The 24,814-nt window shown below is 43.9% G+C and overlaps 1 protein-coding gene across 7 annotated transcripts in view; it reads right to left on the bottom strand.

The window, feature by feature from the left end:
* LOC106584806 (myelin regulatory factor) overlaps window positions 1-24,814 on the bottom strand; it is a 119,076-nt gene that overhangs the window by 40,190 nt on the left and 54,072 nt on the right. For all 7 annotated transcript variants that reach the window (XM_045705894.1, XM_045705896.1, XM_045705897.1 and 4 more), the window contains 3 exons: window positions 12,020-12,110; window positions 11,276-11,572; window positions 9,790-9,851 (listed from right to left, as the gene is read on the bottom strand). In XM_045705894.1, the coding sequence (XP_045561850.1) occupies window positions 9,790-9,851; window positions 11,276-11,572; window positions 12,020-12,110 (450 nt within the window). The remainder of the gene's footprint in view (window positions 1-9,789; window positions 9,852-11,275; window positions 11,573-12,019; window positions 12,111-24,814) is intronic.

The following is a 24,814-nucleotide window of genomic DNA, read 5'->3' as shown; positions in this document are numbered from 1 at the left end:
AAGGAAGACAGGAAGGAAGACAGGGATGAAGACAGGGAGGAAGACAGGTAGGAAGACAGGGAGGAAGACAGGTATGAAGACAGGGAGGAAGACAGGTAGGAAGACAGGGAGGAAGACAGGGAGGAAGACAGGGAGGAAGACAGGAAGGAAGACAGGGAGGAAGACAGGTAGGAAGACAGGGAGGAAGACAGGGAGGAAGACAGGGAGGAAGACATGGAGGAAGACAGGGAGGAAGACAGGTAGGAAGACAGGGAGGAAGACAGGTAGGAAGACAGGGAGGAAGACAGGGAGGAAGACAGGGAGGAAGACAGGGAGGAAGACAGGGAGGAAGACAGGTAGGAAGACAGGGAGGAAGACAGGGAGGAAGACAGGGAGGAAGACAGGGAAGAAGACAGGGAGGAAGACAGGTAGGAAGACAGGGAGGAAGACAGGGAGGAAGACAGGGAGGAAGACATGGAGGAAGACAGGGAGGAAGACAGGTAGGAAGACAGGGAGGAAGACAGGGAGGAAGACAGGTAGGAAGACAGGGAGGAAGACAGGGAGGAAGACAGGGAGGAAGACAGGGAGGAAGACAGGTAGGAAGACAGGGAGGAAGACAGGGAGGAAGACAGGGAGGAAGACAGGGATGAAGACAGGGAGGAAGACAGGGAAGAAGACAGGTAGGAAGACAGGGAGGAAGACAGGGAGGAAGACAGGGAGGAAGACAGGGAAGAAGACAGGTAGGAAGACAGGGAGGAAGACAGGGAAGAAGACAGGGAGGAAGACAGGGAGGAAGACAGGGAAGAAGACAGGAAGGAAGACAGGAAGGAAGACAGGGAGGAAGACAGGAAGGAAGACAGGGAGGAAGACAGGAAGGAAGACAGGAAGGAAGACAGGGAGGAAGACAGGGATGAAGACATGGAGGAAGACAGGGAGGAAGACAGGGAAGAAGACAGGGAGGAAGACAGGGAGGAAGACAGGAAGGAAGACAGGGAGGAAGACAGGGATGAAGACATGGAGGAAGACAGGGAGGAAGACAGGGAAGAAGACAGGGAGGAAGACAGGGAGGAAGACAGGAAGGAAGACAGGGAGGAAGACAGGGATGAAGACAGGGATGAAGACAGGAAGGAAGACAGGGAGGAAGACAGGGAGGAAGACAGGTAGGAAGACAGGTAGGAAGACAGGGAGGAAGACAGGGAGGAAGACAGGTAGGAAGACAGGGAGGAAGACAGGGATGAAGACAGGGATGAAGACAGGAAGGAAGACAGGAAGGAAGACAGGGATGAAGACAGGAAGGAAGACAGGGAGAAAGACAGGGAGGAAGACAGGGAGGAAGACAGGGAAGAAGACAGGGAGGAAGACAGGAAGACAGAGGAAGACATGAAGACAGGGAGGAAGACAGGAAGGAAGACAGGGAGGAAGACAGGAAGACAGAGGAAGACATGAAGACAGGGAGGAAGACAGGGAGGAAGACAGGGAGGAAGACAGGAAGACAGAGGAAGACATGAAGACAGGGAGGAAGACAGGAAGGAAGACACAAAGGAACATGTTTAGGTGTTTAATCGGTTCCATTGTAATTTCAGTTTTACATGTTTCAAGATCTGTTCTGACAATAGCTACAATAGCTTGGAATATAACATGTCCTGATAAAAGGCCCAGATACACTGAAGGCTGACTAGGGTTCCTAGTTTGGTGTATTTCGTTTTTTTTAATCATCGGTGGCCCAGGTTAAAAAACAATATTTTTGCCAGCAAACTTTGACCTCTGATGACACAGAGTGTGTGTGTTCTATTTGCTGTGAGTGTGAAGCTTCCCATCTGGTCAACCATCAAATCTGGTCAACCTTCAAATCTGGTCAACCTTCAAATCTGGTCAACCTTCCCATCTGGTCAACCTTCCCATCTGGTCAACCTTCCCATCTGGTCAACCTTCCCATCTGGTCAACCTTTCCATCTGGTCAACCTTCCCATCTGGTCAACATTTCCATCTGGTCAACCTTCCCATCTGGTCAACCTTCCATCTGGTCAACCTTCCCATCTGGTCAACCTTCCCATTTGGTCAACCTTCCCATCTGGTCAACCTTTCCATCTGGTCAACCTTTCCATCTGGTCAACCTTCCCATCTGGTCAACCTTCCCATCTGGTCAACCTTCCCATTTGGTCAACCTTCCCATCTGGTCAACCTTCCCATCTGGTCATCCTTTCCATCTGGTCAACCTTCCCATCTGGTCAACCTTTCCATCTGGTCAACCTTCCCATCTGGTCAACATTTCCATCTGGTCAACCTTCCCATCTGGTCAACCTTCCATCTGGTCAACCTTCCCATCTGGTCAACCTTTCCATCTGGTCAACCTTCCCATCTGGTCAACCTTCCCATCTGGTCAACCTTTCCATCTGGTCAACCTTCCCATCTGGTCAACCTTACCGTCACTAACATCTATATCCATACTGTAATATTATATTTCATTCCTCATCTAGTGTGTAATCAGTCCAGGTTCCCTCCACCTTAGGCTAATGGTACTTTCCATTGTTCCTTCCTGGAGCTCAGCCAATCAGATAAGACCTGCCCACACCTTCTCACTGATGGGAAAGACCAACACAGGTGGACGTGAGAACATTGTGTTGACATAAGTAGGCTACATTGTGAGTTTGTATAGCCATCTACAACTTGTGTTGGAATTCAGAAAGATACCTAGAATTTCAGTGAGAAATGTATTGAAATATACTCAATGAAATCCAGCTATTATGATACCGTTTCACAGTTCCATCAGGTATTTAAGATAGCAGATTTTACAATCTAGATTTCATCTCAAAAATGATATTCCACAGAGCGAAAAAAAAAAAACATTTCATAAGTTCTATGATCAAATTTCCTCTCCAGATAAATTGGATAAAGTTGAAATCAATAAATGACACAGGAGATTTCTCTGTAAAGAATGTATTGATTTACACAAACTTATTAACCAAATTTTGTCCAATTCTTGTTCCTCCATTCAAATGACCAGAAGAGATCAGTAACATCTATTGATCTGAACAGAGACACAGCAGAGAGAGAGACGGACGGACCGTATGAGTCCGTCCGTCTCTATACTGCACAACTATGCACTGTCCCAAATGACAACATATTCTCTATATAGTGCACTACTTTTAAACAGAGCCCTATGATCCCCAGTGGCCCTGTTCAAATGTAGTGCACTATATAGGGAATAGGGTGCCATTTGGGACAGTACCTCTGTCTGTAAGTATATACCGCACACCTACCTGTGTAGGGATACTGTATCATCAGTCTATCTCTCCGGCTCCACTCCTTGTTTTACCACTGATCTGACACATCGTAGTCCTCCACTGAGCTGAGTCTAGAGTCACCAACCACTTCCTGACTAACTACCTTCCTGTCTGACTGAGTCTAGAGTCACCAAACACTTCCTGACTAACTACCTCCCTGTCTGACTGAGTCTAGAGTCACCAATCACTTCCTGACTAACTAACTCCCTGTCTGACTGAGTCTCGAGTCACCAACCACTTCCTGACTAACTAACTCCCTGTCTGACTGAGTCACCAACCATTTCCTGACTAACTACCTTCCTGTCTGACTGAGTCTAGAGTCACCAAACACTTCCTGACTAACTACCTTCCTGTCTGACTGAGTCTAGAGTCACCAAACACTTCCTGACTAACTACCTCCCTGTCTGACTGAGTCTCGAGTCACCAACCACTTCCTGACTAACTAACTCCCTGTCTGACTGAGTCACCAAACACTTCCTGACTAACTAACTCCCTGTCTGACTGAGTCTAGAGTCACCAACCACTTCCTGACTAACTACCTCCCTTTCTGACTGAGTCTAGAGTCACCAACCACTTCCTGACTAACTACCTTCCTGTCTGACTGAGTCTAGAGTCACCAAACACTTCCTGACTAACTACCTTCCTGTCTGACTGAGTCTAGAGTCACCAAACACTTCCTGACTAACTAACTCCCTGTCTGACTGAGTCTAGAGTCACCAACCACTTCCTGACTAACTAACTCCCTGTCTGACTGAGTCTAGAGTCACCAACCACTTCCTGACTAACTAACTCCCTGTCTGACTGAGTCTAGAGTCACCAACCACTTCCTGACTAACTAACTCCCTGTCTGACTGAGTCACCAAACACTTCCTGACTAACTAACTCCCTGTCTGACTGAGTCTAGAGTCACCAAACACTTCCTGACTAACTAACTCCATGTCTGACTGAGTCTAGAGTCATCAACCACTTCCTGACTAACTATCTTCCTGTCTGACTGAGTCTAGAGTCACCAAACACTTTCTGACTAACTACCTTCCTGTCTGACTGAGTCTAGAGTCACCAACCACTTCCTGACTAACTAACTCCCTGTCTGACTGAGTCTAGAGTCACCAAACACTTCCTGACTAACTACCTTCCTGTCTGACTGAGTCTAGAGTCACCAAACACTTCCTGACTAACTAACTCCCTGTCTGACTGAGTCACCAAACACTTCCTGACTAAATAACTCCCTGTCTGACTGAGTCTAGAGTCACAAAACACTTCCTGACTAACTAACTACCTTCCTGTCTGACTGAGTCTAGAGTCACCAAACACTTCCTGACTAACTAACTCCCTGTCTGACTGAGTCTAGAGTCACCAACCACTTCCTGACTAACTAACTCCCTGTCTGACTGAGTCACCAACCACTTCCTGACTAACTAACTCCCTGTCTGACTGAGTCTAGAGTCACCAAACACTTCCTGACTAACTAACTCCCTGTCTGACTGAGTCTAGAGTCATCAACCACTTCCTGACTAACTAACTCCCTGTCTGACTGAGTCACCAACCACTTCCTGACTAACTAACTCCCTGTCTGACTGAGTCTAGAGTCATCAACCACTTCCTGACTAACTACCTCCCTTTCTGACTGAGTCTAGAGTCACCAACCACTTCCTGACTAACTAACTCCCTGTCTGACTGAGTCTAGAGTCACCAAACACTTCCTGACTAACTAACTCCCTGTCTGACTGAGTCTAGAGTCATCAACCACTTCCTAAATAACTAACTCCCTGTCTGACTGAGTCACCAACCACTTCCTGACTAACTAACTCCCTGTCTGACTGAGTCTAGAGTCATCAACCACTTCCTGACTAACTACCTCCCTTTCTGACTGAGTCTAGAGTCACCAACCACTTCCTGACTAACTAACTCCCTGTCTGACTGAGTCACCAACCACTTCCTGACTAACTAACTCCCTGTCTGACTGAGTCTAGAGTCACCAACCACTTCCTGACTAACTAACTCCCTGTCTGACTGAGTCACCAACCACTTCCTGACTAACTAACTCCCTGTCTGACTGAGTCTAGAGTCATCAACCACTTCCTGACTAACTACCTCCCTTTCTGACTGAGTCTAGAGTCACCAACCACTTCCTGACTAACTAACTCCCTGTCTGACTGAGTCACCAACCACTTCCTGACTAACTTACTCCCTGTCTGACTGAGTCTAGAGTGATCAAACACTTCCTGACTAACTAACTCACTTTCTGACTGAGTCTAGAGTCACCAACCACTTCCTGACTAACTAACTCCCTGTCTGACTGAGTCACCAACCACTTCCTGACTAACTAACTCCCTGTCTGACTGAGTCTAGAGTCACCAACCAGTTCCTGACTAACTAACTCCCTGTCTGACTGAGTCACCAACCACTTCCTGACTAACTAACTCCCTGTCTGACTGAGTCTAGAGTCATCAACCACTTCCTGACTAACTACCTCCCTTTCTGACTGAGTCTAGAGTCACCAACCACTTCCTGACTAACTAACTCCCTGTCTGACTGAGTCACCAACCACTTCCTGACTAACTAACTCCCTGTCTGACTGAGTCTAGAGTCATCAACCACTTCCTGACTAACTAAATCCCTGTCTGACTGAGTCACCAACCACTTCCTGACTAACTAACTCCCTGTCTGACTGAGTCTAGAGTCACCAACCACTTCCTGACTAACTAACTCCCTGTCTGACTGAGTCACCAACCACTTCCTGACTAACTAACTCCCTGTCTGACTGAGTCTAGAGTCACCAACCACTTCCTGACTAACTAACTCCCTGTCTGACTGAGTCACCAACCACTTCCTGACTAACTAACTCCCTGTCTGACTGAGTCTAGAGTCACCAAACACTTCCTGACTAACTAACTCCCTGTCTGACTGAGTCTAGAGTCATCAACCACTTCCTGACTAACTAACTCCCTGTCTGACTGAGTCACCAACCACTTCCTGACTAACTAACTCCCTGTCTGACTGAGTCTAGAGTCATCAACCACTTCCTGACTAACTACCTCCCTTTCTGACTGAGTCTAGAGTCACCAACCACTTCCTGACTAACTAACTCCCTGTCTGACTGAGTCTAGAGTCACCAAACACTTCCTGACTAACTAACTCCCTGTCTGACTGAGTCTAGAGTCATCAACCACTTCCTGACTAACTAACTCCCTGTCTGACTGAGTCACCAACCACTTCCTGACTAACTAACTCCCTGTCTGACTGAGTCTAGAGTCATCAACCACTTCCTGACTAACTACCTCCCTTTCTGACTGAGTCTAGAGTCACCAACCACTTCCTGACTAACTAACTCCCTGTCTGACTGAGTCACCAACCACTTCCTGACTAACTAACTCCCTGTCTGACTGAGTCTAGAGTCACCAACCACTTCCTGACTAACTAACTCCCTGTCTGACTGAGTCACCAACCACTTCCTGACTAACTAACTCCCTGTCTGACTGAGTCTAGAGTCATCAACCACTTCCTGACTAACTACCTCCCTTTCTGACTGAGTCTAGAGTCACCAACCACTTCCTGACTAACTAACTCCCTGTCTGACTGAGTCACCAACCACTTCCTGACTAACTTACTCCCTGTCTGACTGAGTCTAGAGTGATCAAACACTTCCTGACTAACTAACTCACTTTCTGACTGAGTCTAGAGTCACCAACCACTTCCTGACTAACTAACTCCCTGTCTGACTGAGTCACCAACCACTTCCTGACTAACTAACTCCCTGTCTGACTGAAGCTAGAGTCACCAACCAGTTCCTGACTAACTAACTCCCTGTCTGACTGAGTCACCAACCACTTCCTGACTAACTAACTCCCTGTCTGACTGAGTCTAGAGTCATCAACCACTTCCTGACTAACTACCTCCCTTTCTGACTGAGTCTAGAGTCACCAACCACTTCCTGACTAACTAACTCCCTGTCTGACTGAGTCACCAACCACTTCCTGACTAACTAACTCCCTGTCTGACTGAGTCTAGAGTCATCAACCACTTCCTGACTAACTAAATCCCTGTCTGACTGAGTCACCAACCACTTCCTGACTAACTAACTCCCTGTCTGACTGAGTCTAGAGTCACCAACCACTTCCTGACTAACTAACTCCCTGTCTGACTGAGTCACCAACCACTTCCTGACTAACTAACTCCCTGTCTGACTGAGTCTAGAGTCACCAACCACTTCCTGACTAACTAACTCCCTGTCTGACTGAGTCACCAACCACTTCCTGACTAACTAACTCCCTGTCTGACTGAGTCTAGAGTCACCAAACACTTCCTGACTAACTAACTCCCTGTCTGACTGAGTCTAGAGTCATCAACCACTTCCTGACTAACTAACTCCCTGTCTGACTGAGTCACCAACCACTTCCTGACTAACTAACTCCCTGTCTGACTGAGTCTAGAGTCATCAACCACTTCCTGACTAACTACCTCCCTTTCTGACTGAGTCTAGAGTCACCAACCACTTCCTGACTAACTAACTCCCTGTCTGACTGAGTCTAGAGTCACCAAACACTTCCTGACTAACTAACTCCCTGTCTGACTGAGTCTAGAGTCATCAACCACTTCCTGACTAACTAACTCCCTGTCTGACTGAGTCACCAACCACTTCCTGACTAACTAACTCCCTGTCTGACTGAGTCTAGAGTCATCAACCACTTCCTGACTAACTACCTCCCTTTCTGACTGAGTCTAGAGTCACCAACCACTTCCTGACTAACTAACTCCCTGTCTGACTGAGTCACCAACCACTTCCTGACTAACTAACTCCCTGTCTGACTGAGTCTAGAGTCACCAACCACTTCCTGACTAACTAACTCCCTGTCTGACTGAGTCACCAACCACTTCCTGACTAACTAACTCCCTGTCTGACTGAGTCTAGAGTCATCAACCACTTCCTGACTAACTACCTCCCTTTCTGACTGAGTCTAGAGTCACCAACCACTTCCTGACTAACTAACTCCCTGTCTGACTGAGTCACCAACCACTTCCTGACTAACTTACTCCCTGTCTGACTGAGTCTAGAGTGATCAAACACTTCCTGACTAACTAACTCCCTTTCTGACTGAGTCTAGAGTCACCAACCACTTCCTGACTAACTAACTCCCTGTCTGACTGAGTCACCAACCACTTCCTGACTAACTAACTCCCTGTCTGACTGAGTCTAGAGTCACCAACCACTTCCTGACTAACTAACTCCCTGTCTGACTGAGTCACCAACCACTTCCTGACTAACTAACTCCCTGTCTGACTGAGTCTAGAGTCATCAACCACTTCCTGACTAACTACCTCCCTTTCTGACTGAGTCTAGAGTCACCAACCACTTCCTGACTAACTAACTCCCTGTCTGACTGAGTCACCAACCACTTCCTGACTAACTAACTCCCTGTCTGACTGAGTCTAGAGTCATCAACCACTTCCTGACTAACTAAATCCCTGTCTGACTGAGTCACCAACCACTTCCTGACTAACTAACTCCCTGTCTGACTGAGTCTAGAGTCACCAACCACTTCCTGACTAACTAACTCCCTGTCTGACTGAGTCACCAACCACTTCCTGACTAACTAACTCCCTGTCTGACTGAGTCTAGAGTCACCAACCACTTCCTGACTAACTAACTCCCTGTCTGACTGAGTCACCAACCACTTCCTGACTAACTAACTCCCTGTCTGACTGAGTCTAGAGTCATCAACCACTTCCTGACTAACTACCTCCCTTTCTGACTGAGTCTAGAGTCACCAACCACTTCCTGACTAACTAACTCCCTGTCTGACTGAGTCACCAACCACTTCCTGACTAACTAACTCCCTGTCTGACTGAGTCTAGAGTCATCAACCACTTCCTGACTAACTAACTCCCTGTCTGACTGAGTCACCAACCACTTCCTGACTAACTAACTCCCTGTCTGACTGAGTCTAGAGTCACCAAACACTTCCTGACTAACTAACTCCATGTCTGACTGAGTATAGAGTCATCAACCACTTCCTGACTAACTAACTCCCTGTCTGACTGAGTCACCAACCACTTCCTGACTAACTAACTCCCTGTCTGACTGAGTCACCAAACACTTCCTGACTAACTAACTCCCTGTCTGACTGAGTCACCAACCACTTCCTGACTAACTAACTCCCTGTCTGACTGAGTCTAGAGTCATCAACCACTTCCTGACTAACTAACTCCCTGTCTGACTGAGTCACCAACCACTTCCTGACTAACTAACTCCCTGTCTGACTGAGTCTAGAGTCATCAACCACTTCCTGACTAACTAACTCCCTGTCTGACTGAGTCACCAACCACTTCCTGACTAACTAACTCCCTGTCTGACTGAGTCTAGAGTCACCAAACACTTCTGTATCTCTTGTTTTCGCTCTAGTTCTCTCTCTCTCTCTATTAATTGACTCATTTTGGCAGTCTTTTTAACTGTTCTTGACTATTTTGTGTTCGAGGCAGGAGAAAGGCAGGGGTGAGTCAGGGGCAAAAGAGGGCTCAGACTTACCATTGACCTGCTGAGGGGAGTATGGCTCAGAACTGGAGTCTGGGGGGGACTCTGGGAGCGTCCTGGAACATAATATTCACAAGGTTGGGATAAAGCACACACTTTGTTGATAGCTTGCTTTATTGAGGAAACACTTCATCTACTATAACTTTTCAAGATCTAGAACTTTCTAAAAACAGAAAGTGTCACAGCGTTGTACAAAAGCGCATCATACTGTGACACTTTCTGTATTTAGACAGTTCTAGATCTTGAAGACTTGATTGCTGACATGCAAAAAACATTTTGGGACTGTTCCAACAGTGGACTAATGAAACAAATTTCACAAGATAGCTTTTGAGTGGAATTTCCCGTTAAAGCGGCAATCTGTGGTTGCTACATCCGTTTTTTGTACTTGTAAATTAATTATATATATATATGCAATGATTGTTGAAGAATATAAATTATAAATGCCTCATGAGTTTAGTTCAACAGTCGTACCCCATCAGAAGACAGAAATATAAACTTGTTTTACTCCAATGTTTGTTTGTAAATCCCATGGTGTATAACTATAATGTTTATATCATGGATGGTCAATCCTTGCATCTATACTTCTGTCTATGAATTTGAGAGTGGTTACATTTCTCATTTCCCCATCAGTTTTTTTTTTCTAACAGAAACAGCGACCGGGAAAACACGTTGTTATTGTTTAAACTAAAGGATTGGCTGGTTGAGGATGAATGTACTTTCTCTGGATAAGATACTTCTGTTTTTTCATAAGGAGAAAACAGTGATATGTTCTCCAGTTTGTTTGTGCAAATTGATTGATTACAAATTATTTCCAGGCCATTGAGTCTGTCTTGTCTGTGTGGTTTCTGTAATTTTGCCTCGTTTCTGATATCCCCCTCCTTCCTGTCTTCGCTGGTTAAGTTGAGTTAATCAAGCACTGATTACAAAATGGAATTGAACTCTGACTATGGTGTCAGTCTGACTGTGACGACTTTGAATCGACGTGGAAAAACTGATTTGGATTTGAAAAAAGTTATCAAACGTAAGAGAATTTTTTTTTTATTTGCACCCAACTTTATTAAACCTAAATCCAATGACATGTTGATTTCATGTTGACTTCACGTCAGTTGACAACTCAACCAGACGTAAATCAAAACTAGATGTTGAATTGGCGTATGGTCCAGTGGGGACTCTTGAGACTGGCTTCCAGCTCGCAGTGCAAAGTTGTATAAATTTGAGTTAAAACGATTATCTTTTTAATAAAGTTGTATCTCTCATCTGATATTACAATCGCTCAAGAAGTAGAGGACAATTATTATGTCACTCCAACCTGCTGGGATTTAACAGTATTATACATCTCTCATCTTCCTACACACATCAGCTGTTTCCATCCACACAGAGTCATGTGAATACATGTGTGGCTCTGATAGCTCCCCCACCTTCAACATACTCTATGAATCCCTTTATCCATCTCCTCCCTGACCCGACCCAGTCAGCTCACCCAGGTGCGTAGTTTCCTCTGTGTTCCGGCTTGATGTGGTTCTGCTGCTGCTGGTTCTGGTTCTGCTGGTGGTGCTGTTGCCCAAGGCAAGGGTAGTTGTTGTGTCTCAGCAGACCCAGAGGAGGGGGTGGGGGATAGGGTGTCTGGTGGGGCTGGGGCTGGGGGTGGGGGTTTCCCTGACGTAGGGAGATAGGGGAGCTCACGCCACACAATAGGCTCCCAGCGGAGGAGACTCCGGCCTGGGTTAACGAGTAGGAGTTAGCCCCTGGGGCACCGCCGTGGACCTCAGAGAAACAGCTGGAAAAACACAGAGAAGAAAGATAGAGTTGTGTTTGGTTATTATCAGTTCAGTTGGAAATCATAATGGAATAGCATGTTATGAATTTATTGTTGTTGTTGTGTTTATTTATTTATTTATTTTTTAATTGAAACTTTATTTAACTAGGCAAGTCAGTTAAGAAGGAATTCTTGAAATCCAGGTAGTTTTCCCCGTTTGGTGCCAAATGAAGATGACCCTGGTTATATATAGTTGTTGTTGGGTCGTATTTACAAGCTGGTCCCAGGTCTGTTTGTGCTGTAGACAACTCCTATGGTTATTGTACAAAATACAGAAACAACTGATCTGGGAACAGGGCCATATTCATTAGAAAATAAACTGAAGGGAAAAAAAGCGGACTGACACATGGAGGGACTACCTGAAACACGAATTGTAATTTGATCTGGCTATCGCTCTGAGTCACTCACATGTCAGTGCTGTCGTCCTCCTTACCGATGTAGTCCTCCAGAATACTGGTGTCAATGTTCGCTGGCTCCAAGGAGCTGGTAATATCATGACCTACAGAGAGAGGTAATATCATGACCTACAGAGAGAGGTAATATCATTACCTACAGAGAGAGGTAATATCATGACCTACAGAGAGAGGTAATATCATGACCTACAGAGAGAGGTAATATCATGACCTACAGAGAGAGGTAATATCATGACCTACAGAGAGAGGTAATATCATGACCTACAGAGAGAGGTAATATCATGACCTACAGAGAGAGGTAATATCATGACCTACAGAGAGAGGTAATATCATGACCTACAGAGAGAGGTAATATCATGACCTACAGAGAGAGGTAATATCATGAACTACAGAGAGAGGTAATATCATGACCTACAGAGAGAGGTAATATCATGACCTACAGAGAGAGGTAATATCAAGACCTACAGAGAGAGGTAATATCATGACCTACAGAGAGAGGTAATATCATGACCTACAGAGAGAGGTAATATCATGACCTACAGAGAGAGGTAATATCATGACCTACAGAGAGAGGTAATATCAAGACCTACAGAGAGAGGTAATATCATGACCTACAGAGAGAGGTAATATCATGACCTACAGAGAGAGGTAATATCATGACCTACAGAGAGAGGTAATATCATGACCTACAGAGAGAGGTAATATCATGACCTACAGAGAGAGGTAATATCATTACCTACAGAGAGAGGTAATATCATGACCTACAGAGAGAGGTAATATCATGACCTACAGAGAGAGGTAATATCATGACCTACAGAGAGAGGTAATATCATGACCTACAGAGAGAGGTAATATCATTACCTACAGAGAGAGGTAATATCATGACCTACAGAGAGAGAGGTATGTGTGTGTGTGTGTGTGTGTGTGTGTGTGTGTGTGTGTGTGTGTGTGTGTGTGTGTGTGTGTGTGTGTGTGTGTGTGTGTGTGTGTGTGTGTGTGTGTGTGTGTGTGTGTGTGTGCAGAAACCAAGAGTTGAGTTGGTGCTGACAGGTATTTTTATGGTTGGGTACAGACGACTCTGTGAGTGTAATTAATTACCCAGACATACCAAGTTCCCTCTCGGGTAATTAACTTGGTAATTTAATCACCAATCCCCATATTGTTTTTATTTACTTTTCTGCTCTTTTGCACACCAGTATTTCTACTTGCACATCATCATCTGCTCATCTATCACTCCAGTGTTCATTTGCTAAATTGTAATTACTCTGCTACTATGGCCTATTTATTGCCTTACCTCCTCATGCCATTTGCACACACTGTATATAGACTTTCTTTTTTTAAATTGTATTATTGACTGTATGTTTGTTTATTCCATGTGTAACTCTGTGTTGCTGTTGTTTGTCTCACTGCTTTGCTTTATCTTGGCCAGGTCGCAATTGTAAATTAGAACTTGTTCTCAACTAGCCTACCTGGTTAAATAAAGATGAAATAAAAAAATACAAAAATTGGGTTGTAATTTAATTACCCAGACATACTTGGGTTGTAATTAATTACCCAGACATACCTAGGTTGTATTTAATTACCCAGACATACTTGGATTGTAATTAAGAAGCTAGTACTGGTGTTGCGTAGTTTACTGGGTATACTGGAAGCTAGTACTGGTTTCAGTGTTGGTGTGTGAAATAATGAATCCCTCTATTCTTTCCCCTCCTCTCACCTCCACTCCTCCTTTCATCCCCCACTCCCCACCTCTCACTCCATCCAGGGACGTGGGAGCATATTCACCCCTTCTCAGCGAAAGCTCCCTAAATCCCAAACACATGATCCAACCCCATAATCCCCATTAACACACGCACACATATTTTCACTAAAATGTAAAAAAAAAATCTGTTTTTTTTGTTTTGTTGGGGGGGTAAAAACAGTTAGGGGATTTCACCAATAAAGTGAGTGAAGGTGAGAATGAAGAGGTGGAGAAGGGGGTGGAGGGGGTTCTACCTGGAACCAAAAGGGTTCTACCTGGAACCAAAAGGGGTTCTTCAAAGGGTTCTAATGTGGGGAGAAGTACCTTTTTAGGTTTTACATAGCAACTTTTTTTCTGTACCCTCAAAACCCCAGACACCATCCTCTCTCTCTGTCTCTCACCCTCTCTCTCTCTGTCTCTGAAATTCAATTTCAATTTAAGGGGCTTTATTGGCATGAGAAACATATGTTTACATCTCTCTCTCGCTCGCTCTCTCTCTCTCTCTCTCTCTCTCTCTCTCTCTCTCTCTCTCTCTCTCTCTCTCTCTCTCTCTCTCTCTCACTCTCTCTCTCTCTCTTTCTTGCTCTGTCTCTCTCTCTCACTCTCCCCCTCCCTCCCTGTCTTTGATAGATTAAGCTGCTACTCAGTTCGGAATGTCAAGAATTTATCTGTTAGTGTTGGATAAACTATTTTCTTTTTCTCTCTCTCTATCTCTCTCTCTTTCTTCCCCCTCTGTCTCAAAACACTCACATTTTAAAATCTCACTGATCAGTGCTTAGGCACCTCTCCCTTACAAGGAAGAGAGCAAGATAGAGTGTGAAAACAGTTATAGATGGGATATCTTGAGATTAAAAGTTATTGGTACACTCTTTAAAAAAGGTGCTATCTAGAACCTACATGTTTTTTTGGGGGGGGCTGTCCCCATAGGATAATTCTTTGGGGTTCTATTTGGAACTATTTCCAGAGAGGGTTCTACATGGAACTCAAAAGAGTTCTACCTGGAACCAAAAAGGGCTCTCCTATGCGGACAGCCGAAGAACCCTTTGAAACCATTTTTTTCTAGGAGTGTGGGACAATGGGAAAGTCTTCAAAACAATTCAGCAAATGCCTTCATCTTGAGATGAGAAATTATTGAGCAACTCTTGGATGGGACAAGAGAAGTTTGCTTGAAAAATTTGGCAAATGCCTTCAACAGGGTATTTCAGACTGGGTGCCTTGAAAAAGCCTCGTTGACACTGCACATAGCCTTGGGATAACAACTGCCTTAGCCTGGGGAAAACAGCTGCCTTAGCCTGGGGCTAAAAACTGCCTTAGCCTGGAGCTAACAGCTGCCTTAGCCTGGAGCTAACAGCTGCCTTAGCCTTGGGCTAACAGCTGCCTTAGCCTGGAGCTAACAGCTGCCTTAGCCTGGAGCTAACAGCTGCCTTAGCCTGGAGCTAACAGCTGCCTTAGCCTGGGGCTAACAGCTGCCTTAGCCTGGGGCTAACAGCTGCCTTAGCATGGGGCTAACAGCTGCCTTAGCCTGGAGCTAACAGCTGCCTTAGCCTGGGGCTAACAGCTGCCTTAGCCTGGGGCTAACAGCTGCTTTAGCCTGGAGCTACCAGCTGCCTTAGCCTGGGGCTAACAGCTGCCTTAGCCTTGGGCTAACAGCTGCCTTCGCCTGGAGCTAACAGCTGCCTTAGCTAACAGGGCAATAATATAACAGTGTACATGTCAGTCTCTCTTGGCTCAAAGTAGAGTAGAGACTGACTGTATCAATTATTGTTTTCGTGAAACATATGAATTAGTTAAAAATTCAATATTATCTGTATAATCAATTGATGTATCATATAGCTCTGACTTACCCCACCAGACATGCAACCAGGGGTCTCTTCACTGTCCCCAAATCCAGAGCCAATTCAAGGCAACGCACAGTATTATACATGATCACATGGAACTGCCTTCCTCCTAACAAAAGCAAAACCTCACAGCACAATGCCTCTCCTCTATCTGACCTAAATCATTATTTTCTTATGTATATGTACTGATGTGTGGGTAACTGTCAGTAATGTGTAACTGTCAGTAATGTGTAACTGACAGTAATATGTAACTGTCAAATCAAGTCAAATTGTATTTGTCACATGCGCCGAATACAACAGGTGTAGAACCTTACAGTGAAATGCTTACTTACAAGCCCTTCACCAACAATGAGGTTTTAAGAAAATACAATAACAAAAAAAGCAAGAGATAAGAATAACAAATAATTAAATAGCAGCAGTAAATAACAATAGCGGGGCTATATACAGGGGGGTACCGGTATAGAGTCAATGTGCGTGGGCACCAGTGTCGAGGTAATTGAGGTAATATGTACATGTAGAAGTGACTATGCATAGATAATAACAGTCAGTAATATGTAACTGACAGTAATATGTAACTATGTTCGCTCCCTCACGATGTCATCAGTGTGCGCAGCTGAACACTGTATGCTGGAACGACTCAGTTTGTTATTTGAACTAAAACATAACAACCTTTGTTAACCTGTTGGGTCTAGGGGGCAGCATTTGCACGTCTGGATTAAAAAAATGTACCCGATTTAATCTGGTTACTAATCCTACCCAGTAACTAGAATATGCATATACTTATTATATATGGATAGAAAACACTCTAAAGTTTCCAAAACTGTTTGAATGGTGTCTGTGAGTATAACAGAACTCATTTGGCAGGCAAAACCCTGAGACATTTTCTGACAGGAAGTGGATACCTGATGTGTTGTATTGACTTTAAACCTATCCCATTGAAAAACACAGGGGTTTAGGAATATTTTGGCACTTCCTATTGCTTCCACTAGATGTCACCAGCCTTTACAAAGTGTTTTGAGTCTTCTGGAGGGAGATCTGACCGAACAAGAGCCATGGAACGATGATGTCCCATTAGACACCTGGCGCGCGAGTTCATGTTGGGTATCCTCGTTCCAATACGTTATAAAAGAGTATGCATTCGTCCACCTTGAATATTATTCATGTTCTGGTTAAAAAAGGCCCTAATGATTTATGCTATACAACGTTTGACATGTTTGAACGAACGGAAATATATTTTTTCCCCTCGTTCATGACGAGAAGTCCGGCTGGCTTACATCATGTGCTAACGAGACGGAGATTTTTGGACATAAATGATGAGCTTTTTTGAACAAAACTACATTCGTTATGGACCTGTGATACCTGGAAGTGACATCTGATGAAGAGAATCAAAGGTAATGGATTATTTACATAGTATTTTCGATTTTAGATCTCCCCAACATGACGTCTAGTCTGTATCGCAACGCCGTATTTTTCTGGGCGCAGTGCTCAGATTATTGCAAAGTGTGATTTCCCAGTAAGGTTATTTTTAAATCTGGCAAGTTGATTGCGTTCAAGAGATGTAAATCTATAATTCTTTAAATGACAATATAATATTTTACCAATGTTTTCTAATTTTAATTATTTAATTTCTGACGCTGACTTGACTGCCGGTTATTGGAGGGAAACGATTTCCTCAACATCAATGCCATAGTAAAACGCTGTTTTTAGATATAAATATGAACTTGATAGAACTAAAAATGCATGCATTGTCTAACATAATGTCCTAGGAGTGTCATCTGATGGAGATTGTAAAAGGTTAGTGCATCATTTTAGCTGGTTTTATGGTTTTGGTGACCCTGTCTTTGACTTGACAAAACATTACACACAACTCTTGTAAATGTACTGTCCTAACATACTCTAAATTTATGCTTTCGCCGTAAAACCTTTTTGAAATCGTAAAACGTGGTTAGATTAAGGAGATGTTTATCTTTCAAATGGTGTAAAATAGTTGTATTTTTGAAAAATTTGAATTTTGACATTTATTTGGATTCAAATTTGCCGCTCTTGAAATGCACCTGCTGTTGATGGAGTGCACCACGGGTGGCACGCTAGCGTCCCACCTAGCCCCAAGAGGTTAAACATAAATTGCCGAACTTGTTTTTTGCATGGATTCCGCGGCGCAGTTAGCTTTTAACAGCTAGGACCACTATTTCTTGTCCCGGAATCCCGCTTAACTGACAGGTTAAAGTCTGCTTGAAAGAGCCGCTAATCTAGCTAAACTGCTAACGTTCGCCGTCAAGCTAACGAAGCTAGTCCCAGAGGAGTTTTCCAAGGGAACCCTCTATGTCTGCAGAAGTAAACGGTTACAGCGTGGTAGAAGTTGTATCTACTACGCTTTGTATCGGGAGAAACTGGATCACTCAGAGTTTCAACGCGGCAATTGTTTACTTGCCGAAGCTTATAGGCTAACTTTAGCAGTTTAGCTAGGTTAGCAGCTCTTTAACCTGTCAGTTAAGCGGGATTCCGGGACAAAGCCTCCTTCACTCATGCCGCCAAACATACCCTCGTAGAACTGACTATCCTACCGATCCTTCTACTTTGGCGATGGCCTTTACAAAATATCCCCCGGCACTCAGCAAACTGGATGTAGTCTATCACAGTGCCATCCGTTTTGTCACCAAAGCCCCATATACTACCCACCACTGCAACCTGTATGCTCTCGTTGGCTGGCCCTCACTACATATCCGTCGCCAAACCCACTGGCTCCAGGTCATCTATAAGTCTTTGCTAGGTAAAGCCCTGCCTTATCTCAGCTCACTGGTCACCATAGCAACACCCACCCGTAGCATGCGCTCCAGCAGGTATATTGCACTGGTCATCCCCAAAGCAAACACTTCCTTTGAACGCCTTTCCTTCCAGTTCTCTGCTGCCAATGACTGGAACGAATTGCAAAAATCTCTGAAGCTGGAGTCTTATATCTCCCTCTCTAAATTTAAGCATCAGCTGTCAGAGCAGCTTACCGATCACTGTACCTGTACACAGCCCATCTGTAAATAGCCCACCCTACTACCTCATCCCCATATTATTACTTACCCTCTTGCTCTTTTGCACCCCAGTATCTCTACTTGCACATCATCATCTGCACATCTATCACTCCAGTATTAATGCTAAATTGTAATTATTTTAGCTCTAGAGCCTATTTATTGTCTACCTCCCTACTCTTCTACATTTGCACACACTGTACATAGATTTTTCTATTTTTCTATTTTTCTTTTGTGTTATTGACTGTACATTTGTTTATGTGTAACTCTGTGTTGTTTTTTTTGTCACACTGCTTTTGCTTTATTCTTGGCCAGGTTGCAGTTGTAAATGAGAAATTGTTCTCAACTGGCCTACCTGGTTAAATAAAGGTGAAATAAAATAAATATACTAAATAAAATAGGCTTCCTTGATCACCCAGGTTGCCAGCCTTCATCAGAAACTGGGGGAAAAGCAGAGTGGAATGTTTACCATTTAGCGCATGTTGGATGCATCTCTGTCTTGTCATTTGTCTCTATCCAACTGGCCTGTGTTGCCCGGAGTTCTTTCACCAGGGGAGCTATCTCCTGCCTGTCCTCCCCCATCTAATAGAGGAGTCGAAGGAGCACAGCAAGAAGAACATGGCAATCAATGATAGTCGTAAGTCACGAGCCATGGAAGCCGAAGACAGCGGCCTCCCAATGAGAGGCCTGGAGAGGATACAAACAACGAATAGTTTTGCCGCCCTGGAGCCTGATCTCCCTGCATCTTCGTCACTGGGGGTACCTGTGTCTGGAGCCTGATCTCCCTGCATCTTCGTCACTGGGGGTACCTGTGTCTGGAGCCTGATCTCCCTGCATCTTCGTCACTGGGGGTACCTGTGTCTGGAGCCTGATCTCCCTGCATCTTCGTCACTGGGGGTACCTGTGTCTGGAGCCTGATCTCCCTGCATCTTCGTCGCTGGGGGTACCTGTATCTGGAGTCTGATCTCCCTGCATCTTCATCACTGGGGGTACCTGTGTCTGGAGCCTGATCTCCCTGCATCTTCGTCGCTGGGGGTACCTGTGTCTGGAGCCTGATCTCCCTGCATCTTCGTCACTGAGGGTACCTGTGTCTGGAGCCTTCTTCGTCGCTGTGGGGTACCTGTGCCTACTCCTACTCCTTCCCCTACGATTTCGAAGTCGACGTCGGCAACCGTCCGTCCCTGCTCTGGATCGAGCGGGGCTTCTCCATCTGTCGGAGGCCTGCACCATCCTGTGAAGCGTGAGAGTGGGCGGATTTCCTTGTTCTTCTCTCCAGCTGTGATTGTTGGGCAGCTCCATGGTAAGAAATGTGACTGTTCCTGGTGCAAAAACAATGTCCTACACCGGAGCTCGAATAAATCACATTACTAAGCTGCTCCTGAATGTACTACACCAGGACATGGACATCGATTCTATCGTATTCCATGTGGGTTTTAATGACATTATGAAGGGCAGCTCTGAACAGTTGAAACTGGATTTTAAAGAGCTGATTGACTCTCTGCTAGACACTAATAAAAGACCCATCATATCTGGCCCTGTGTCCTCTCTGAATCGTGGCATTGAACACTTTAGCAGGATTCTTTCTCTTCACAACTGGCTGCGTGATTATTGCAGCTCAATGGGTGTAACTTTTGCTGACAATCCACCCAAATCATTTGGGTTGCTGGATCCTTTCACAGCATTATAAGGCTGCGTTGATACAATGACTTATCAATGACCCAAGCCCAGCTCAGTTAATCCCTACCATTGTGTCGCTGAGTTATTATAATGCTTCACCATATGTACTTTATAACAGGAAGATACAATGTTAGTAACCTAAATTAACTGCCCTGAATGCCTCTGCTGATCCTACAGCTAGATTTATACTGTTAGCACTGAGGCGGTGTGCCCTAGTAGGAAGACAACTATGTGCAGCTCACTCTGCACTAACATAAATAACATGAGAACATCTACTTCTGCTAAGCTTCCCAGTAAAGCAATGAAAAAAGCAAGCATCCCAGAAAAGTGCTCAAAATAGCCCCCGTTAACACATGTAGCTTAATAAGAAACAAGGTTCATGAAGTCAATAACTTGCTGGTAACAGATGACATTCATATTCTGACTATCTCTGGAACTCACTTAGATAATACCTTTGATGATACAGTGGTAGTAATACAAGGTTATAACATTTACAGAAAATACAGAAATGACAGTGGTGGAGGTGTTGCTGTTTATATTCAGAACCACATTCCTGTAAAGATTAGAGAGAATCTCATGTTAAATACTGTTGAAGTAATATGGCTACAGGTTCATCTGCCTCACCTAAAGCCCATTCTGGTGGGAAACTGCTATAGACCACCAAGTGCTAACAGTCAGTATCTGGATAACGTGTGAAATGCTTGACAATGTATATGATATCAACAGAGAGGTATATTTTCTGGGTGATGTAAATATTGACTGCCTTTCATCAAGCTGCCCATTGGCAGTCTCTATGGGGGTGCCACAGGGTTCAATTCTCGGGGCGACTCTCTTCTCTGTATACATCAATGATGTCGCTCTTGCTGCTGGTGATTCTCTGATCCACCTCTACGCAGACGACACCATTCTGTATACTTCTGGCCCTTCTTTGGACACTGTGCTAACTAACCTCCAGACGAGCTTCAATGCCATACAACTCTCCTTCTGTGGACTCCAACTGCTCTTAAATGCAAGTAAAACTAAATGCATGCTCTTCAACCGATCGCTGCCCGCACCTGCCCGCCCGTCCAGCATAACTACTCTGGACGGTTCTGACCTAGAATATGTGGACAACTACAAATACCTAGGTGTCTGGTTAGACTGTAAACTCTCCTTCTAGACCCACATTAAGCATCTCCAATCCAAAATGAAATCTAGAAATGGTTTCCTATTTCACAACAAAGCATCCTTCACTCATGCTGCCAAACATACCCTCGTAAAACTGACCATCCTACCGATCCTCGGCTTCAGCGATGTCATTTACAAAATAGCCTCCAACACTCGACTCAACAAATTGGATGCAGTCTATCACAGTGCCATCCGTTTTGTCCCCAAAGCCCCTTATACTACACACCACTGCGACCTGTACGCACTCGTTGGCTGGTCCTTGCTTCATACTCGTCGCCAAAACCCACTGGCTCCAGGGCATCTACAAGACTTTGCTAGGTAAAGCCCCGCCTTATCTCATCTCACTGGTCACCAAAGCAGCACCCACCCGTAGCACGCGCTCCAGCAGGTATATTTCACTGGTCATCCCCAAAGCCAATTCCTACTTTGGCCGCCTTTCCTTCCAGTTCTCTGCTGTCAATGACTGGAACAAACTGCAAAAATCGCTGAAGCTGGAGACTCCTATCTCCCTCACTAACTTCAAGCACCAGCTGTCAGAGCAGCTCACAGATCATTGCACCTGCACATAGCCCATCTGTAAATAGCCCATCCAACTACCCCATCCCCCATATTGTTATTTATTTTATTTATTTTGCTCCTTTGCACCCCAGTATCTCTACTTGCACATTCATCTTCTGCACATCTATCACTCCAGTGTTTAATTGTTATATCATAATTACCTCGCCACTATGGCCTATTTTATTGCCTTACCTTCCTTATCTTACCACATTTGCACACACTGTATATATACTTTTTTCTGCTGTATTATTGACTGAATGTTTGTTTATTCCATGTGTAACTCTGTGTTGTTGTATGTGTCGAACTGCTTTGCTTTATCTTGGCCAGGTCGCGGTTGTAAATGAGAAGTTGTTCTCAATTGGCCCACCTGGTTAAATAAAGGTGAAATAAAAATAAAGAAAAAAAGAAAAAGGAAAAAGCTTCAAACTGCAGTGGTTCAGGTTATCAGTCAACCTACCAGGGTGGTTACAAACAGCACAGAAATAAAATCATCAACATGTATTGATCACAGCTTTACTAATGCTGCAGAAATATGCTTCAAAGCAGTATCCAAATCCATCAGATGTAGTGACCACAACATAGTAACCATATCTAGGAAAACCAAAGTTCCAAAGGCTGGGCCTAATATAGTGCATAAGAAGTCATACAATACGTTTTGTAGTGATTTCCATGTTGATGATGTAAATAATATTTGTTGGTCCATGGTGTGTAATGAGGAGCAAACAGACGCTGCACTTGACACATTTATGAAATTGCTTATTCCCAGGTTCTAATAAGCATGCACCTATTAAGAAAATTACTGTAAAAAACGTTAAATCCTTGTGGATTGATGAGGAATTGAAAAATGTTATGGTTGAGAGGGAAGAGGCAAATAAGTCTAGCTACACAACCGATTGGCAAACGTACTGCAAATTGAGGAATCATACGACTAAACTGAATGAAAAGAAGAAGAAACTACACTATGAAACAAAGATAAATGACATAAAGAATGATAGTAAAAAGCGTTGGAGCACCTTCAATTATATTTTGGGAAAAAGGCAAACTCCAAGCTCCATCATTCATCGAATCAGATGATTCATCACAAAACCAACTGATATTGCCAACTACTTTAATGATTTTTTTCTTTGACAAGATTAGTAAACTTAGGCAAGACATGCCAGCAACAAACGCCGACACTACACATCCAAGTATATCTGACCAAATTATGAAAGGCAAGAACTGTAATTTTGAATTCCGTAAAGTGAGTGTGGAAGAGGTAAAACAATTATTGTTGTCTATCAACAATGACAAGCCACCGGAGCCTGACAACTTGGATGGAAAATTACTTAGGATAATAGCGGACGATATTGCCACTCGTATTTGCCACATCTTCAATTTAAGCCAACTAGAAAGTGTTTGCCCTCAGGCCTGGAGGGAAGCAAAAGTCATTCCTCTACCTAAGAATAGTAAAGCCCCCTTTACTGGCTCAAATTGGTGACCAATCAGCCTGTTTTCAACCCTCACTAAACTTTTTTTTAAATGGTGTTTGACCAGATACAATGGTATTTTACAGTAAACAAATTGACAACAGACTTTCAGCACGCTTATAGCGAAGGACATTCAACAAGCACAGCACTTACACAAATGACTGATGATTGGCTGAGAGAAATTTATGATAAAAGATTGTGGGAGTTGTTTTGTTAGACTTCAGTGCGGCTTTTAACCGCATTGTTGCTGAAAAAACGTATGTGTTATGGCTTTACACCTCCTGCTATATTGTGGATACAGAGTTGCCTGTCTAACAGAACACAGAGGGTGTTCTTTAATGGAAGCCTCTCCAACATAATCCAGGTAGAATCAGGAATTCCCCAGGGCAGCTGTCTAGGCCCTTTACTTTTTTCAATCTTTACTAACGACATGCCACTGGCTTTACGTATATGTATGCGTATGACTCAACACTATACATGTCAGCGACTACACCGACTGAAATGACTGCAACATTTAAAGAGCTGCAGCTAGTTTCAGAATGGGTGGCAAGGAATAAGTTAGTCCTAAATATTTCAAAAACTAAAAGCATTGTATTTGGGACAAATCATTCACTTAACCCTAAACATCAACTAAATCTTGTAATAAATAATGTGGAAATTGAGCAAGTAGAAGTGACTAAACTGCTTGGAGTAACCCTGGATTGTAAACTGTAATGGTCAAGGAAGAGTAGCTGCTGCCTTGGCAAAATGCAAATACCAACTGTCAGTAATGTGTAACTGTCAGTAATGAGTAACTGTCATTAATGTGTAACTGTCAGTAATGTGTAACTGTCAGTAATGAGTAACTGTCATTAATGTGTAACTGTCAGTAATGTGTAACTGTCATTAATGTGTAACTGTCATTAATGTGTAACTGTCATTAATGTGTAACTGTCACTAATGTGTAACTGTCATTAATGTGTAACTGTCACTAATGTGTAACTGTCAGTAATGTGTAACTGTCACTAATGTGTAACTGTCAGTAATGTGTAACTGTCAGTAGGACCGTATTTTTGGTTCTATTGTTGTTATGTTAAATGTGTGTAGTTCTGTCCTTGACCTCTTCTTGTCTATTGATGTTCTGTATCATGTTCTATGTTGTGTGTGGAACCCAGGAAGTGTTGCTGCTGCTTCAGCAACAGTTAATGGGACTCCAAATAACTACTAAATACACCAGAGTAAAATGTCAGTCTGGATCCCACTAATAGTTATAACTATTAACCTGTTAGGGCTAGGGGGCAGTATTGACACGGCCGGATAAAAAACGTACCCGATTTAATCTGG

Source organism: Salmo salar, chromosome ssa23 (genome assembly GCF_905237065.1).
Source record: "Salmo salar chromosome ssa23, Ssal_v3.1, whole genome shotgun sequence".
NCBI classification, from domain to species: domain Eukaryota; kingdom Metazoa; phylum Chordata; class Actinopteri; order Salmoniformes; family Salmonidae; genus Salmo; species Salmo salar.
Note: the sequence above shows the minus strand (reverse complement) of the source record. Positions and strands in the feature narration are given on the sequence as shown.